At 41.7% G+C, this 16,841-nt stretch overlaps 1 protein-coding gene across 4 annotated transcripts in view; it reads left to right on the top strand.

The window, feature by feature from the left end:
• The window catches only part of LOC142495379 (hexokinase-2-like), an 82,493-nt gene that overhangs the window by 45,110 nt on the left and 20,542 nt on the right, over positions 1 to 16,841 (top strand). For all 4 annotated transcript variants that reach the window (XM_075600790.1, XM_075600791.1, XM_075600794.1 and 1 more), the window contains exons 4-17: positions 4,096 to 4,238; positions 4,767 to 4,886; positions 6,460 to 6,555; positions 6,742 to 6,841; positions 6,930 to 7,116; positions 7,751 to 7,906; positions 8,010 to 8,243; positions 8,762 to 9,066; positions 9,153 to 9,301; positions 10,386 to 10,505; positions 10,586 to 10,681; positions 11,110 to 11,209; positions 15,659 to 15,842; positions 16,372 to 16,527. In XM_075600790.1, the coding sequence (XP_075456905.1) occupies positions 4,096 to 4,238; positions 4,767 to 4,886; positions 6,460 to 6,555; positions 6,742 to 6,841; positions 6,930 to 7,116; positions 7,751 to 7,906; positions 8,010 to 8,243; positions 8,762 to 9,066; positions 9,153 to 9,301; positions 10,386 to 10,505; positions 10,586 to 10,681; positions 11,110 to 11,209; positions 15,659 to 15,842; positions 16,372 to 16,527 (2,146 nt within the window). The remainder of the gene's footprint in view (positions 1 to 4,095; positions 4,239 to 4,766; positions 4,887 to 6,459; positions 6,556 to 6,741; positions 6,842 to 6,929; positions 7,117 to 7,750; positions 7,907 to 8,009; positions 8,244 to 8,761; positions 9,067 to 9,152; positions 9,302 to 10,385; positions 10,506 to 10,585; positions 10,682 to 11,109; positions 11,210 to 15,658; positions 15,843 to 16,371; positions 16,528 to 16,841) is intronic.

Here is a 16,841-nt window from a genome sequence, read left to right as displayed (position 1 = left end):
CATTTGTGTTAAACGTGATATAAGTAACCTTATAAAGGCTAATAAACCCAAATTAAAATATATAATGATAAACTATCCATAAATCCCGAATGGCGAGTGAACACCAAAGGTAAACAGAAGTGACAAATATACGTGAGATAACTATAACAACACAGAAAAAGGTGTAAAGATCACAGATTAGATTAGTCCAGACAATGTTCTTGCAACTCGCCATAAAGCCCAAATCATCTCTCCTGGGCTGCAGCTCCTCATAGGTGTTGACTCCACAACAGAGATCTAAAAAACAGAGATCTAAAAGACAGAAATAAAAGAAAAAGAGAGCGTGGGTAGTAATGTATAAAAATAGTATTTATACATGAAAAGTTAAGTATTGCATGTACATGTAACGGGTGTTCGTGTCTGGTCTGACCCACCCAATCTCACATTGGCCCCTATGGTCTATCCAGCCCCGTTACATGTCTGTGTATGGTGGTGCACCTGTAGGCAACAGGACTCCTGAGTCTCCCGCTTGATGGTATTGGGGGATGTCAATCCAGACAGGTAGCTGAGGTAGTGTGTGCGAGTCCTACTTACATCACGTGCAGCGCCTCCACCTCATCAGGATCTATGCGTATGCAGGTAGATGGTCCTGATGAGGAACTCCTTCTTGGTGGTGAGGGCCCCTGGAGAGTAATTGCAGACTCACACCATGGGGTTCTCGTTGAACAAGCCATATTTATTGTGCGTGGTGATAAGGGCCAGCTGCCCCTCACAATCAGTGCCTCAGCCGCACATTGCTCCGTGATCCCCTTTAAAAGGTACGCCCTCACAATGGAGTGGGATTCCCTCTCCCCGCAGGGAGATCACCCCTGTGCCAGGTCCCTGGACACAGTTGGCCTTCTCTGGCTGGAGATAGATTGGTGCCACTAGTTACTGCACTAGTAGGCACCTTGAACTTGCTGCTTCACCTTCACCTTGTAACATCAACCCGCAGCAACCACACACTAACTTTAGGCAGTGCAGTGCCTTATATACCTCAGGAAACAGGCACATCTCTGATGTCACTAACTAGGGACTCAGATCATGTAGCCAGTCCCATCCATACATAGGGCACCTCACCAGGGTGTGAGGGCAAACCTCCATGATTACTGCTGGCATTCCTGTAACTTACCAGGTTTTTACTGCCAGCAGGAGAGATGACTGTAGACATTGTTATGCATGGCTACATACAAAAAGATAACACTTTAATGCAGCCTGCCAGTAGTGTTTAAGTGGGGGGGTGGATGGACGGCACTCGCCCAGGACTGCAGCTCTTCACGATATTCGCTCTCCTCAGTGTAAGCCGACGGAGAGGCTAACCGGGAACTGTGGGGGTAACATGTGTTAATGTGTTATCTTTTTGTATTGGCAATACTTACCCTTTATATATAAATACTATTTTTATACATACTACACTATGAGTGGTCTTGGCCCCTCTCTTATTTCTGTATATATTCTGTAGTAGAGGTGGGTACTCTTACACTGGCTACTGCCAGAAGACCACTTGCTTGTTACACAGACCATTAGAACGTCTTAAAACAGCAGTCCCCACTGACCGGCATATTATTATCTTTTTGCATTTTATTTTTTTACTTAGTTTCATTTTTCAAAATCCAATATGTTGTTCCAGAAATATAAAGTGTCCGGGAGCTCCCCAGAGCTCTGTGCAGTCTAAAGAGTATTCACTCTTCCTCAAAAATGCCCTGTCATTTGCTATCAGCTGAGCTTGTGTAATCAACTGAATAAGAATATTGCATAAGAATCGTTTTGTCTTTTTTTGTGTGTGTGGAAACTATATCAGGCCTCATGGCTTTCCCCTCCTCCCTTTGCAACTCCACACTAACTAATGTAACTCGAACTTTCTTCTCTGGTCTTGGGGTACTTTCAGTAGGCAGTTAAAACATTCTTCGGGGTCACAAGTAATGCCTCCTTTTCAACATACACAGATATGCAACAGTTATATAAAGAGATGATTGGATGAGGAAAGAAGGGGTTCCCCTTTATCACCCCTAGCTCCTCCCAGGAAGGGGCTGATAATGTTATGTGTTGGCAAGGGAAGGGTTAAAACCCCCCAGAGTGCATCAGATGCAACAATTAAGAGAAAGGGGTCAGGAATTTAAGTGTTATAGTAGTTTACTTCCCTGTGGCATAGCTCTTTTAGTGTGAGTAGTAGTTGGGGGTACGATCGAAGAACATGTAGCTGTTTCTACAGTATGTCCCATTATTCTGCAAATATTATTATTATTTTTTGGTGTGGGATGGGATAGAAAATTGGAAGTAAAACTGTGCCGACCATTGTTCCCTTTCTGTATTTGCCAGCCGAATTCCTCATTTCCATTTGAGGCAAAGTAATCTTGTGTTTTCTAGATACCGAGTCGTTTTGTCATCTCCCAGCTTTTGCCTAGAAGTGGCTGTGAGACTTATAGACTTTATTTTTTCCCATGCTATGTGGATACACTGGTGATAAACTGTGATAAATGATCTGTATAAAGTTTATATTCCAGAGAGAGTGTGCTTAGAATAAACCCCTCACTATGTCACAATGTTTATACGGTGAAGAGGGAACTATAAGGATATCTCATATGTCTTAGGTCAGTGCAACATGTTTATATCTCCGAGATGGAGTGTAAAGTAGGAACTGTTACATTTGCAATATATAATGTCTTGTATATCTGTCAGAGGAAATGTACTGTACAGTAGTATGTACTAAAAGTTGAGTTCTTGCATTTGCGGGTTTTTAGCTGTGGACCTTTACTGCAGCAATACTGTGATCCAGAGACCCCAATGAGAGGCATGCGTTTGTTGGGAATTAATTATCCTGATTGCTGCAGATTGATTGCACATGCCTCTATTCTTTTTACTCTTTCCGTTCCGCACATCTCTTTTTCTGTCTTGGATCAGAGACGTTTTGAAGAGCTTAAACCCAGTTTGAATTCTAGGGTCCGCTCCTCGTGATATTGAGTAAGTCCCCTTTGTCTCCATTTATATCTGGCTTCAGTGTTAGATTGGAATACAGATAAGGGCATAAAAAATGCACTAATTGTTTATAAATTTATTTACTAATGAAATGACTACAGCTCAACCCCCTTATAACGCTGTGCTTGGGGTCCAAAGAATCACATTGCGTTATAAGCGGATCGCGTTAGAAATAATGTACAATTGTATGCATTGTACAATAAAGTATTTAAGATACCAATAATCGTGTTGTAAAGTATTCATAAATACGAAAATTGGGAGCCATGTTTGCATCGCGATATAAGCGGATTCGCGTTGTAACGGATCGCGCTATAATGGGGTTGAGCTGTATTTAGTAATTTCTCTTGTTAAAAATGTAACTATGGCCTAAAGTACTGGTTTCTCTCAATGTATTAATCTACTTGGGAGCCACAGGCTTTCTCATATGGGTTACAAGTGTATGGTTTGAAATATCTGCCCGTAGAATATTTGACCTACCTATTGACATACCATAAAGTATATCTGCAATGCAATATACACGTAGTATAATCCCAGACAACATTTCAGCTGTTGGAGGAATTAAATATTGTATTTCCCAGACATCTTCCTGTTCTCTTTTTTTTTTCTTCTTTAAACATTCTAAGAGCTCTGGGAACACATCTTTCATTCTATGTATGTATTTTGAGCTGTCTTTTAAACAGCCTTCTTGCTCCTTTCATTTTTGTAGTGCAGTATTCTGAAGAGTGGTTTATACATTTGTCAGTTTTGTGCCACTTACATTCTCTCTGAAATTAGTTGCAAGCCTCTCTTGTTCGATTTAAATTGCTTTCACAAATACAGGCTGCAAAACCATAAAACCTTAACATTAACTCTTCATATCTTTTTAGATTTCTAATATTGTAGAGCATCCTTTAACAATAGTTTTCATATTCGTCCCATAACATGTATCATAGGATGCTAGAAAATCTCTAGTGATGTACACTAATAATAGATTAATATAACTTCTAGACTGAAATCTCTTTCAATGGCAGACACAGGAATGAAGATTAAAGCTCTGTGCTCATGCTGTGCACCTAGTTATTGCTTTGTGCCTCTTTTTGACCATGGTGTCTCTATCTGCAGAGAGGGGCCACTTCTTGGTATTGGACCTAGGAGGGGCCAACTTTCGAATTCTACAGGTGAAGCTGGGCGGCTCGCATAAGGTGGAAATGGACAGTGAAGTCTTCGCCATGCCTGAGGAAGCAATGCTGGGGACGGGACAACAGGTGACTGCTAGTAGAGGCGAAGAAAGTGGACAATCCACTGAACACTCCTTTTAGTAGTGAAGGACCTCAAACTGGAATCAGAAGATTAGCTACTGTATGTCGTGCGGTTATATAATTGTGACCATGGACGTTAACCTAAACTGGGTTGTTTTAAATAAATTTAGGAAATTCAAACCACATGTTAAGACCTCTATTTAAAACCTAGTTAAAACACTAGATGACCTAAAAAAAACACGTTATTCACCCAATATACTGTCAGGGTTCCCACCTTCTACAGAAGGCCAACACAAATTTTTTTTTTTTAAATAAATGTAGCGCTTTACCTTCAGTGGCGTTTCCTGGCATCCTCGGACATCTCCCCCAGCAACACTGGTCAATATGGTCCTTATCTGGAGACATGTATTGACCATAGACTTTGTCAGTTCAGTATAATGGGAGAGAGGTCAGGTGATGCCCTATGATAGAAGATGGTACTTATTTAACGGTTGGTTAAGTTTTTTCTAAATACTATTTGTAATGTCTCTGTAGCTCTTTGATCACGTTGCTGGGTGCCTTTCGCGTTTCCTTCATCAACGAAAGCTCCACCAAAAAGTCTTGCCCCTTGGCTTCACGTTCTCATTCCCCTGTGTGCAGAGTCAATTGGACAAGGTAAGACGCACACAAACTAATATCCCTTTCTATCAGTAAGTTTAATCACCCTTTGTCATCCAGAAGCAGCCCTTCACATGACAATATCACAGCTCTTCTTGGCTCTCCAGTTATTGACATGTGGCCATTATAGAGAAGCTTTTGTGCATAAGCAATGTCTTTTATACTTGTGTGTATTTATGAACACATTTAGAGCGTTGGCAACCAACTGCACCGTGCAATGATAAAATGATTTGCACCCTGATTGGTCAACACTAAAGATGCGTGAATGCCTTGCTGTACACTTTGTCAAAATGTTTGCAACTTTTTAAAAGCGTCACATTTGCGAAGGTGTTCATGAAAGTTTGCTCGAAATCTATAGCGTGTTCAACACTTTTTTGGTGAAAGCTGCTGCTATTTAGAAGGAGGAAGGCACACATGGGGATGTTTCAGGAGGAGGGACTGGGACAGGCCACTCTTACTGTCCAAAGTAGTGGTCATGGACCTGAGTGAGTAGGATGATTATGATGGTGAGTGAAAGAAGGATGCTGAATAAACATGCCACTACTAGTAGCACCACATTTTAGCATAAGAGAAGGACACACTGGCCTACATAATTTTTGGAACAGTCATATTTTAGTTTGCACACCCCAAGAACCAGTGCATGGCTGAGCAGTGGTCCACTGCAACTTGTGTAGTTCCACCTTGCAAAGGTACATCTACCCTGCACAACCATCTGCAAGTTAATCACAGGGAAACCTGTGTAGGTCACTGTCAGCAGCAGACGTCCTCCTCTAAGCTGACAGAGTGCGAAGAGGTGTAGTGGCCATATGTTTGCCACTACCACCCAGTAGTAGCAGCAGACATGTACTGTGTCCCGTAGGGTTAGGTTAGGTGTCGCTGCCAGTGCCAGACAGTCTTCCTTATCACCCAGGGCCGCCCACCTTTACATCACATTCACCACCCTCGACCATCCCACAGAATATAAGCAGTAGAGACAAATTTGGGAGAGGGGGGCATGATATCATTATAAGCTGCTCCTCCCCATTAAACCAGTGTCATAGTAACCGATTTTTGTCTATTTAGAAACCTACCAACCTTCCATGACACTATTGAGATTTGAGGGTAGTTGTTGGAATATTTATGTCATCTTCGAGATGTTGTGTCTAGTTTACACCACCATGATTATGATCTCAGAACATAATTCCAATTTTATCTCCTTTCCCTGCAAGGGGCAAGGTATAATGAAGTGGCTAACTTTGCCCAGGTATTATTTACATGTTGCTGTTCAACACATGATATACAGATACAGCATCATTTACTTTCACCGGGGTCTCGCAGATATTGCATCTGATCTCCCGATGTTTTGTCAGTTGCTCGCAGTTGACTTGCGAGTGCGTCGCAGCCGGGTAAAATACAGTTTTACCATTGGTAATGATAGGTGGCACTAGTGTGCTAGTGTCTTCAAATGCTTGGATTTACTTTTGTAATCCTGATTACAGGTCTACCTATATGCACTTTACTTTATTCTGTGCATAGGATCAATGTGCTGTTGGGGTCATATTGTGAATCCTAATATCATTCCCATCCACAGAGTGTCCTGATCTCATGGACAAAAGTATTTCGCAGCTCTGGAGTAGAAGGCAAGGATGTGGTACAACTTTTGCGTGATGCCATCCACAGGCATGGGGTGAGTGCCAGAAAGTGGGGAGGAAAAATGGAGGTGTGTAGGATGCTTTTAATCTGAAGTCTCTTTATTAAATTTAGGCAGCTATTATGTTTTTAGTGTGGCATGGAGGGATTTGTAGCTTTGGACACAGCCAGCACAGTCCTTAAAATGTATTGCTTTGTAGCCGTTATCTTTTTTGTTTGTCAGGATTATGATGTTGATGTGATTGCCATTGTCAATGACACTGTTGGAACAATGATGAGTTGTGGATACCATGACCACAGCTGTGAAGTCGGTTTCATCGCAGGTGAGTGCTATGGTTCCTTTAAAGGGTATAGGAAGGCTTAAAGGCAGAGGGTAAGGCATTCTGATGTGGTGATCTGTATCATTCTCAGGCACCGGTACCAATGTCTGTTACATGGAGGAGATGGGGAATGTAGAGTCAGTAGAGGGGGATGAAGGAAAAATGTGTGTGAACATGGAGTGGGGCGCTTTTGGGGAGGATGGAGAGCTAAGTTGCATCCAGACAGAGTATGACCGGCAGGTAGACCAGAACTCCTTGGACCCCCCCGGCAAGCAGTCGTGAGTGAGACCTTCTGCGTTACTCTTTTTTTTTTTTTTACTCCTATTTTTTTAGAGGAACAAGCAGGGCTTCTTTTTCATACTCCATACTTTCATACTCCAACCTTGCTCTATGAACAATTTCACAATCTTCCTTGCAACTCTTCTATTGGGGTGAAAGCTTGTAGTCTTACCCATTCTGAATAAACAAAGGTCAAGCCCAGCTAGAGGAAAACCCTAATTCAATATACTCTGAAGCTGCTTCCTGCTTCTGGAGAACATGGTATTCAGATTCTTTTGAATTGATCTAACCTCTTCTCCAGCACTCCAGTTGCATTATATTATTTAATAGTGGCCTAGGGTGGTTAAGAATAACAATAACAAGAGCTATTTTTTTTGGAATAACCTCAGTAGAGCGGAGTTCCAGGACCACCTTTTCTGGATCAACAAAAAACTCCTTATAGTAACCTTGAAATAATTATTAATGGGGGTGGTATAGTAACTGGGAGTGGATACATATTTCTGCATCTAAAGCTGAATTACTGTATCTATTGTAATTTAGATGATCATTTTCTATGAGGCCTTTCCCCTACAAAAAACACCACTGTCCATAGATGTAAAAAATATTTCCTAGTTACTCATCTTTCTCATACAGCTTTGACAAGATGGTCAGTGGAATGTACATGGGAGAAATTGTGCGTCACATCTTGGTCACACTGGCCAGTCGGGGACTTCTGTTTGATGGTGTCACAACTCCAGCACTTCTTACCAAAGGATGCTTTGTAACCAAACATGTGTCGGCCATTGAGGAGTAAGTATTATGTCTGAGTGTCGTATATTTTTGTACAGTATGTAATTGACATGACGATGCTTTGTGGAGGCCTGATGCCATCACTGTTGTCTCTCCCTTGTAGTGACAGTTTAGGTCTGGCTGCAGCTCGTAATTTCTTGACTCTCCTGGGACTGAATCCAAGTGAGCAGGACCTTGTGAAGGTGCAACGAGTGTGCAGCGCTGTGTCTTCTCGCTCTGCCAATCTGTGTGCTGCTGGACTTGCTGCAGTTGTTACCCGTATCCAATGCAACCACCAGAGCCCACAGGACAGTGTCACTGTTGGAGTTGATGGCTCTGTGTATAAGATGCACCCCAAGTGAGATATTGGACTGTTTTGCTATTTACTGTACCTTGGTCTTGTGCTGCATGTGTACGCAAGTCTCCTTAATGCATTGCATCTAAATTAGCCTGACCCCCCAGGGGCTTTAAGAGTCTGCATACCTAGATTGTAAGGAATTATGGGACACCCTAGATGCATATTTTTGTAAAACTTACTAGCTTGTGATTTGTAAATGATCCAGGGACTGCTAATCATTGCACTTGATCAATGTTGAAGGGCCTTGTTTAATCGGACACTCAGTATCTTAATGGACAAGAACATTTTTAGTAGTGTTAGACACTGTACACAACATTTTAGCCCAAATAATGGGGTGTGTAATATATTTTCTTTTATGCATATTCATGTACTATATTAATCAGTCTATAAAGCTGCACATTCTGAGTGTGACTAGGCAACCCTGCTGTGACGGCTGTTACCCGAGGTTGCCTCCCTGATTTGAGGGTTATTGGTTTTGGATGGTGTACAGGATAACGATTTCTGCATTCACCTTCTAGATTCAGTGGACGTCTCTGTTCTGCTCTACAGAGCTTGGCCCCTAGATGCCAGGTGAAGTTTTTGGTGTCAGAAGATGGAAGTGGGAAGGGCACTGCCATAGTGACTGCTGTAGCTCAGCGACTTGCAGCCCAGCGAAATCGGATTAACAAAGTGTTAGCCCCGTTTCATCTGTCTCAGACGAAGTTGAAGGAGGTGCAAGGCTGTATGCGTAAGGAGATGGACATTGGCCTGCAGAAGAGTACACAGCCCACTGCCACTGTGAAGATGCTGCCCACCTATGTGCGTGCTACACCTGATGGAACAGGTAAGATACTGTAGGTGGGACAATGGAGGGATAACCACTGTCTCACATGAATAGGTTGTCTTAACAGTGCTCCATTTGTCCTACAGAGCGAGGGGACTTCATTGCATTAGATCTGGGAGGAACCAACTTCAGGGTCTTGTATGTCCAGGTGGACAGTAAAGAGGAGAGAGGGGTGCAAATAACGAGCAAGACTTTCTCCTTGCCTCAGGAAGTGATACAAGGAACAGGAGAAAAGGTATGTGTGGTCACTCCTGAGCCGTAACCCTTTTCTACATACTGTACATGGAATTTTGTCAATCCATACATAATGAATCCTTGTACTGTGGCTTACTGTACATATGTTATTAGTCTTGGCTTTCCTGGTGACCCTTGATCTTGTCCATTTAAAACGACTGTATATAAAAGGCCATGTTAGTTGCACATTGACTTTAATGTTTGGCAAAATATTTTTTTTTAAGCTTTCCATATAGAAAAAAAAACAGTTATGTAAATTCTTCTGACCTTAAATATACTTCATTAAGACAGTATCATAATGAAATATATTTCATGTCAGAAGAATTTGAATTACTGTATAGACAAAATGAACTATGCATTTCATTTCATGCTTTAGTATAACTTAAAAAACAAATTTATGCCTTGTTTGAACTTCAGTGAAAATCTCACACATCTCTAGAGGTTACTAGCAAGTTTCCTTTCATTCTTCATACGGTTCCCTCTCTGTTTTATTTCTATCTGTTAATAGTTTGAGCATTTCATTAAAAATGTATAGACTAAGGGGGCTATTCACAATAGTGTGCTAGTGCTAATTCACATCAACGTGGGTACCCAATTAGCATTAATTCAATTTAATAGCCCCTTTAGCTGGAGACATTCATTTAACTTCAATTTTACCACATTGCAATACAATAAGTTGAGATCCCTGCATAAAGGAGCTCACCATATAAAGGGAAACAGGAACACAAGGTATAAATAAAGAGGGACCAGATGGTGTTTGGGCTGCTTGTCTTGGCTGAAATCGCCACTTTGTTTGACCTCAATTGACAGATGTCATGGTAGGAAAGGGTCAGTTTATATCACTCTGATATAGAAGCAATACACAAATCCTGTAGTAAGTGAGACTTGATAGTAACTTTGCACTTTATCCAGGTGAGATGTTTAGGAGCAATACATACAATTATTTGTATTTCTCCACTTTTGATGGGCTAGACCTGCAATGCTTCAGTAAATACTGCATGTACACTTCTTTTCTGGTTATAAGACGAGGCAGAGCTTATGGATGAGCTTTGTTGTTCATTTAAGCACTACCACTGTCTCCTCAGCTCTTTGATCATATTGTGGACTGCATTTCGGACTTTCAACTTGCAAACAATCTGCAAGGGAAAAAGCTGCCCCTGGGTTTCACCTTCTCCTTTCCCTGTAGACAGACCAGCCTTGACCAGGTAAAGATTTTGCATCATTCTATTTGGAAAAAAGTTATATGCTTTCCTATTACCAACTTGACCCATCTGTTTCTACACAGGGCATCCTGATTACCTGGACAAAAGGTTTCAGTGCATCCGGGTGTGTAGGACAAGATGTGGTCAGACTTCTTCGAGAGGCCACCATCAGGAAAGGGGTGTGTATGTTCCAGCATGAAGAATGAAACGCATGTCTCTGTCCTGTGATAGCTGTCTTTGCTTCATTCTCTAAGGTTACATACTAGATGAGGTTGAGAAAAGACACATGTCCATAGAGTTCAATCTTTGTTACATTTTGTTGATAGGTTCTCAACCTATATATGTGTGTATGTATTGATCCAGAAGAAGGTAAAATAACCCACATTTTCCCCTTGTGAGACCTACTATAATTGGGTAAAGTAAATTCCTTCCTTACTCTAATAATTGCAATCCAATTTCTTCCTGGATCAACATACTTTCTAAGTTTATTTAACTTATTTAGATATATCCCTATATACCTTTCCCCTCTCAAAGATGTTTAACCTTTTCTTAAAGATATCTATGTTATCTGCCATGTGACCATTTAGTAATGGAGTTTATCTTGTAGAACTCTGATCTGCTCGTGATTGCCCTAGTGAATGATACTGTGGGGACGATGATGTCCTGTGGCTATGATGACCCAGCATGTGAGATTGGGCTGATTGTAGGTGAGGAACCACATAACTGAAACCTTCTCTATCTATTTAATAAACTTGCGTTGGATACCATTTTAGAGCACCTTCCGTTGTAGAGAGATAAGAAGCATTGTTTAAAGCATGGAACATTTAAGTTCTACAAACAATTTTAGTTATGTTAGTCACACAAGCTAAAATAAAATGGACAAGATCAGATGTAAACACAGAAACGTAGGTACACAGCCGTATTTAGCTAATCCCCATTTATGTCACTGATTTTCAAATTACTTCACAATACAGGCATACCCCGCATTAACGTACGCAAAGGGACCGGAGTATGTATGTAAAGCGAAAATGTACTTAAAGTGAAGCACTACCTTTTTTCCACTTATCGATGCATGTACTGTACTGCAATCGTCATATACATGCATGACTTAAATAATGCATTTGTAACAGGCTCTATAGTCTCACCGATTGCGCACAGCTTCGGTACAGGTAGGGAGCCGGTATTACTGTTCAGGACGTGCTGACAGGTGCATGCGTGAGCTGCTGTTTGCCTATTGGGTGATATGTCCTTACTTGCGAGTGTACTTAAAGTGAGTGTCCTTAAACCGAGGTATGTCTGTATCTTATTTTCTGGTGAATTCATGATGGTGGCAACCTAGCTAAAAATTGTCATACACAATCTTAGGGCTGTTCTGCTCATTCCAATAGCAATTTTCAATATTCATGTAACCCTCTTTTCCCGGCTCTGAAGGGTGTCACATCTCATATCTCCATATAATGTATATGCTCAGTCTCTCAGGCCAAGTATATCCGGCAGGCTGGGCTTTGATGAAAGTAGGGATAGAAATAGGCACCAGAAAGTTTTATAAAACAAAAGCGTGTTTATTGAACACAGTCCAGACACACTTCAAAATATACATGATGAGATGATACAATACAAATGGCAAAAAATAGAAGCTTTGGAGAATCATCCTCTGGAAGGGAAGTAATTATCATGGTTACCAAGAAAAAGACTGGAATGGAAGTATCTTGCACGAAGTCAGTAATGCAATTGGAACCTTCCGATTTGGCCAGTCCGACATATGTTCAGGTTCCTGATTTGGCAACCCTATGGGAACTATGCTGCATACTTCTCCTATAGACATAAACGTCCTCATCCTCTCTACAGGCACTTGCATAAGAACAGGGGCTTGTTACTAATTGTCAAAATAATAAAGGGTGACATGACACAGCTAGATTCATACTAGTAACACGCAAACCTATATACAGGACTTACTGTGCATGAGAACTTCACATTCGAACTCTGAAGAACTGCTTCTACAATACGAGCGTGGCTATTGATACCAATTACCCCTGTAATGATATTACTGGTGGCAAGGCAGAACCTGGTGATCCCACACAGTTTAACCCTGTGTATCAATTTACCCTTTAACCACTTAGTAGGCAACCAAGAGGGGGCTATATTCTCTTAACCTTAACCTCTGCTCTTAACAGTAATTGTTGCCTTAATTGCTGCTGTCGTGACTTCCTTCCATTCCTGCTGCACACACTTCTCACTCTCCTTTTGTGTGACCAGTACACTTTACCAATGCAGGGGCAGGCTGGCATGGGTGAAGGGGGCAGAGTGCCGTAACAGCGTTTTGTCATTTCTAAAGGAACCCTCCCTGGACACGACCTGTGGTGCAGGACCTTACTTGGATGTGGCGGAAGCCCTCCCAGGTGGTCCTAACACTGAAGTTAGGACCAATTTCCAAAACCACCACCTGGGTGGGCTCCCGCCACTGTGTAAGTACCTGCTCTTCAGGTAGGGCCCCGGTGGGAAGAGGAGGGGGGGCCTTTTTTTTTTTTTTACTGTACCAGGGCCCACCGGGGACTAGTTTCGCCCCTGTGGGGGTGTGTGTGTATTTAGACAGTCTAGGACATTTGGACGTGGCCGTTTCGCTGTGACCAAATGACCACCAGCGCTTGGCTGCAAATCACCTCGCTATCGGGATACTCGACCGCCGGCCACTTTGCTGCTAAAGTAAGTCCCTGACCTTACTCCTTACCCTAAAACCTGATAATATTAACGCTACCTCCTGCTCTTAAAACCTTAACCCCTTACCCTAAAAAAACCCTCATATTAACCCCCTACCCTAACCGCAAAGAACCCTAAAAATCCCTAAAACTTACCTTATTGTAGAAGCGGCCATCGGTGGAGGTTGCGGTGGTGGATCGGCTGCAGCGGAGCGCCCGTCTGCGGCCCGAACACCGGCAGTCATTTGGTCGCGCCGAAACGGCCGCGACCAAATGTCCCATTGCAGTATTTAGATGTGTGTATGTATAAATGTTTGTTCTTGTCCTTTATACGTAAAAGTGTTTGAGGCTTTATCCCAAGGATCAAAACGTATCTGACGCGCTGCAATCTGAGCTCCGTTAATCCTTTGGCTGCCAGAGAGAATGAAAAGAGAAACTGCCATGCACTCCAGGGTATAGGAAAATAATATATATAAAACGTGGGGTCCCACAATTGGAGAAGGGGCTCAAATGGAGGGAGTAAGCACTGAATATCCACAGAGTCTAAACCAAGGAGGTGTGGTGGGGAAGAAAAACAGTTAAAGTCCTCTAATCCCCACTTAAAACACCCTCTGCTGTTGTCCTTAGGACTAAATGATGGGCAGAGAGCCTGCAATGCTTACTTACTGTGCTCCGGATAATCACCTCCAAATGTTTTCTTTTGCATACATGACATGCTCGGGCAGACATATATCTGAATTGCCTTGATCAACTATTTGATATCAAAGTAACAAAAAAATACCTGGTGCTACCTTCCACATTTTACTCAAAGGAAATTAAAGCGCGTCATTAAAATTAAATTGGCACAACAGTGTGAGGTTCACTTATAAAATAAAATCCTGTTCTAACACTAACAAGTTTCCTTTGAAGTCAAGTGGACTAAAGTAATAAGCCTAGATGTTAAACTTACATATACTGTATAAAGAGATGAGGGGGAGAGATGTTTGGGAATATGGTGCAAGTAGTGGCTGTGTGTGTCAAGGCAACTTGATACCTGAGCCAGTAGGGGTAATGTTCCCCAACAAAACATTTGCCTGTCGGTCCTGACCCAATGCCATGAGAGAAGCTCATACTTTCTGCTGGGCTCATAACGATCAGCCACCAAATCTTGACCTTTATAAGCCACTAGCTTATATACCCGGCGTTGCGGGATTTCATTTTCTCATAGGTACTATTTGTTAGAAATATCTTAAGGTAGCTTTACGGTTTTCAGAAAGACTCCAAAAGAAAGGTGAAAAGAAAAATTCAGTAAATGTGTTTTGAAGTGGGGTCTCGCGCTGTTCGGTTGTCTCAGTGGGGCGCAGTAATTTTGATTTGTTTGCTTTCGGATTAAGTTGTCCAATGTGTTTGCGTTTTTTTGGAGGCAGTTTGAATCCAGTAGACTTGATGAAAGAAACACTACAACTATAAAGAGCAGACTGAATAAAAAGCACTACTACAAATGCACCAGCCTGAATCAGTAAGCAGTGCTACAGTATACTCCACACTGAATCTCAAAGCACTATTTACATTTTCAACAGAGGCTCTAATAACACTTTAGCAGTATTCGTAAGAGAGTAACAGAAATGCCTGTTGCACGTCTTTATATAGCAACAATTTTGAAACTTGTGGAATAATACCTGGCTTCACCTTCAGCGCGCACACAACTGTGACACACAGCACAGTCACACACAACACACACCTGTCTGCAGTCTCTTAATGCAGATTTCAAAGTTGTGAGCTGCCATTTTTACACTCCCATACCTCACGAGGTGCCTAGCATTATGGGAAATGTAGTTCTTTGCCATCGTGTGATGTCAGAGGGGGCGGGGTTAGTGTGTTGCAATGTAACCGCCCAGCCGGTGACATACCCACAAACCAACAAACAATTTTTGACTTTTATATATATATATATAGATTTGTCTTCCCATAACCTTGTTTGTCCCCTCCCCACCTACTTTCTATAGATTGAAAATATTTTTACATATTGCTATTCAGTCACTGCACTATGGTATATGTTGGTGCTTTTATAAAAGAATGAATACAATTGGGTTGACTTCATCCTCTTCCTCTCTTTCTCCTGTATGACAGTCCTACTGTAGCTATGTATCAATATTCCGTTGCCATAAAATACATGTCCTAATCTCTCAGATTTAGGAATTAATGGCATGCCACCATAATTTAATTAGCAACAGCATATACATTACAACATGCTGTGGAGTTTTGGTAGCACCCCATGTCATTTGCTATATGCTATTGCTAATTAAATAATTTACATTTTCATCATCTACTCTCATATGGTGTTCTATCTGGTTCTACATCTATTTTTGCTACTTATTTGGCCTCTTGAGGTAAACTTTTGACCCCCTTCTCATCTCCTTTATTGTTTTATCTTGTTTGAGTGTGCATAGAGATGTTCTTCTTTTTGCTAACACCTTGTAGGTACAGGAACCAATGCTTGTTACATGGAGGAGATGAGGAATGTGGAGCTGGTGGATGGAGATGAGGGACAGATGTGTATAAATATGGAGTGGGGAGCCTTTGGGGACAATGGCTGTTTGAAAGACATCATGACTTCATTTGACCAGGATGTAGATGAGTTCTCAATCAATCCTGGAAAGCAGAGGTTAGTAATGGGGACAAGAGGGTTTGTTTCTTCTCTGATCTTTGCAGAATGGCCTAATCCCGAGGGCTGGAATAAATTCAATAGAAAAAATTGTAAGCATTAATTATCTTAAATCCCATCCATAGTTCATATCATACAGCTGTCATTTTAGTACCATGTCCATTTAGTCATTTCCCTTAGGGCACCCAAATCTTTGTAGGTGCACATTCCTCACGAATCAGCATCATTTTATAGTAAACCGTGCGTGGGAGAGGTTAACAGAATTCCACACTATGTACTTTTGCATACAGTTACATTCTGTGACACCTTAATAAAAAATGTGCATGATTCTGTAAGTGTTGCTGCTGTTAATATACTCTCTGGGTTTGCCATCAGATAGTTTTTCCCATACCACATATTCCCTGCAGACACAAAAGGTGTCTTATTGTATTAAATATGAGGTATTTCCATGAAACTAGGTTTTATTCTGCAGTTTGAGACGATTCCACTTCAGGCACTGGTGGAGTCTCTCACATAACCCCTCTTTCAGGTATGAGAAGATGATCAGTGGGATGTACCTAGGAGAAATTGTGCGCCAGATTCTCATTGTCCTGACTAAGCACGGAATCCTATTTGGAGGCAAAATCTCCCAGCGATTGCAGACCAGAGATTTATTCCCTACCAAGTTCCTTTCGCTTATTGAGAGGTAAGTGCTATGATTTCCCGAATGCAGGCAGTTGGTAAGGCTGGGAGGGGGTGTAGTCACACGACAGGATTAGACTGCATTTTTGTAGTAAATAAAGTTTTTGTTTGTTTTTGTTAAGTGAATTTTGAATCACTTTGCTACTTGAATATCTTTTACAACAGTGCCCTGTATATACTGGCTCAAGAGTCATGGGATTGATAGTGCATTGATCACATGGCCCTGAAACTCCCAAAATCAGGAGAGCAAGAAGAAATCCCGCTTCTGTTCCTGTTGGAATTGTAGCTCTCAAAGCTGCAGTTGCAATCAGCCTTCGA

The sequence above is a fragment of the Ascaphus truei genome, chromosome 5, assembly GCF_040206685.1.
Source record: "Ascaphus truei isolate aAscTru1 chromosome 5, aAscTru1.hap1, whole genome shotgun sequence".
Lineage (NCBI taxonomy): Eukaryota > Metazoa > Chordata > Amphibia > Anura > Ascaphidae > Ascaphus > Ascaphus truei.
Note: the sequence above shows the minus strand (reverse complement) of the source record. Positions and strands in the feature narration are given on the sequence as shown.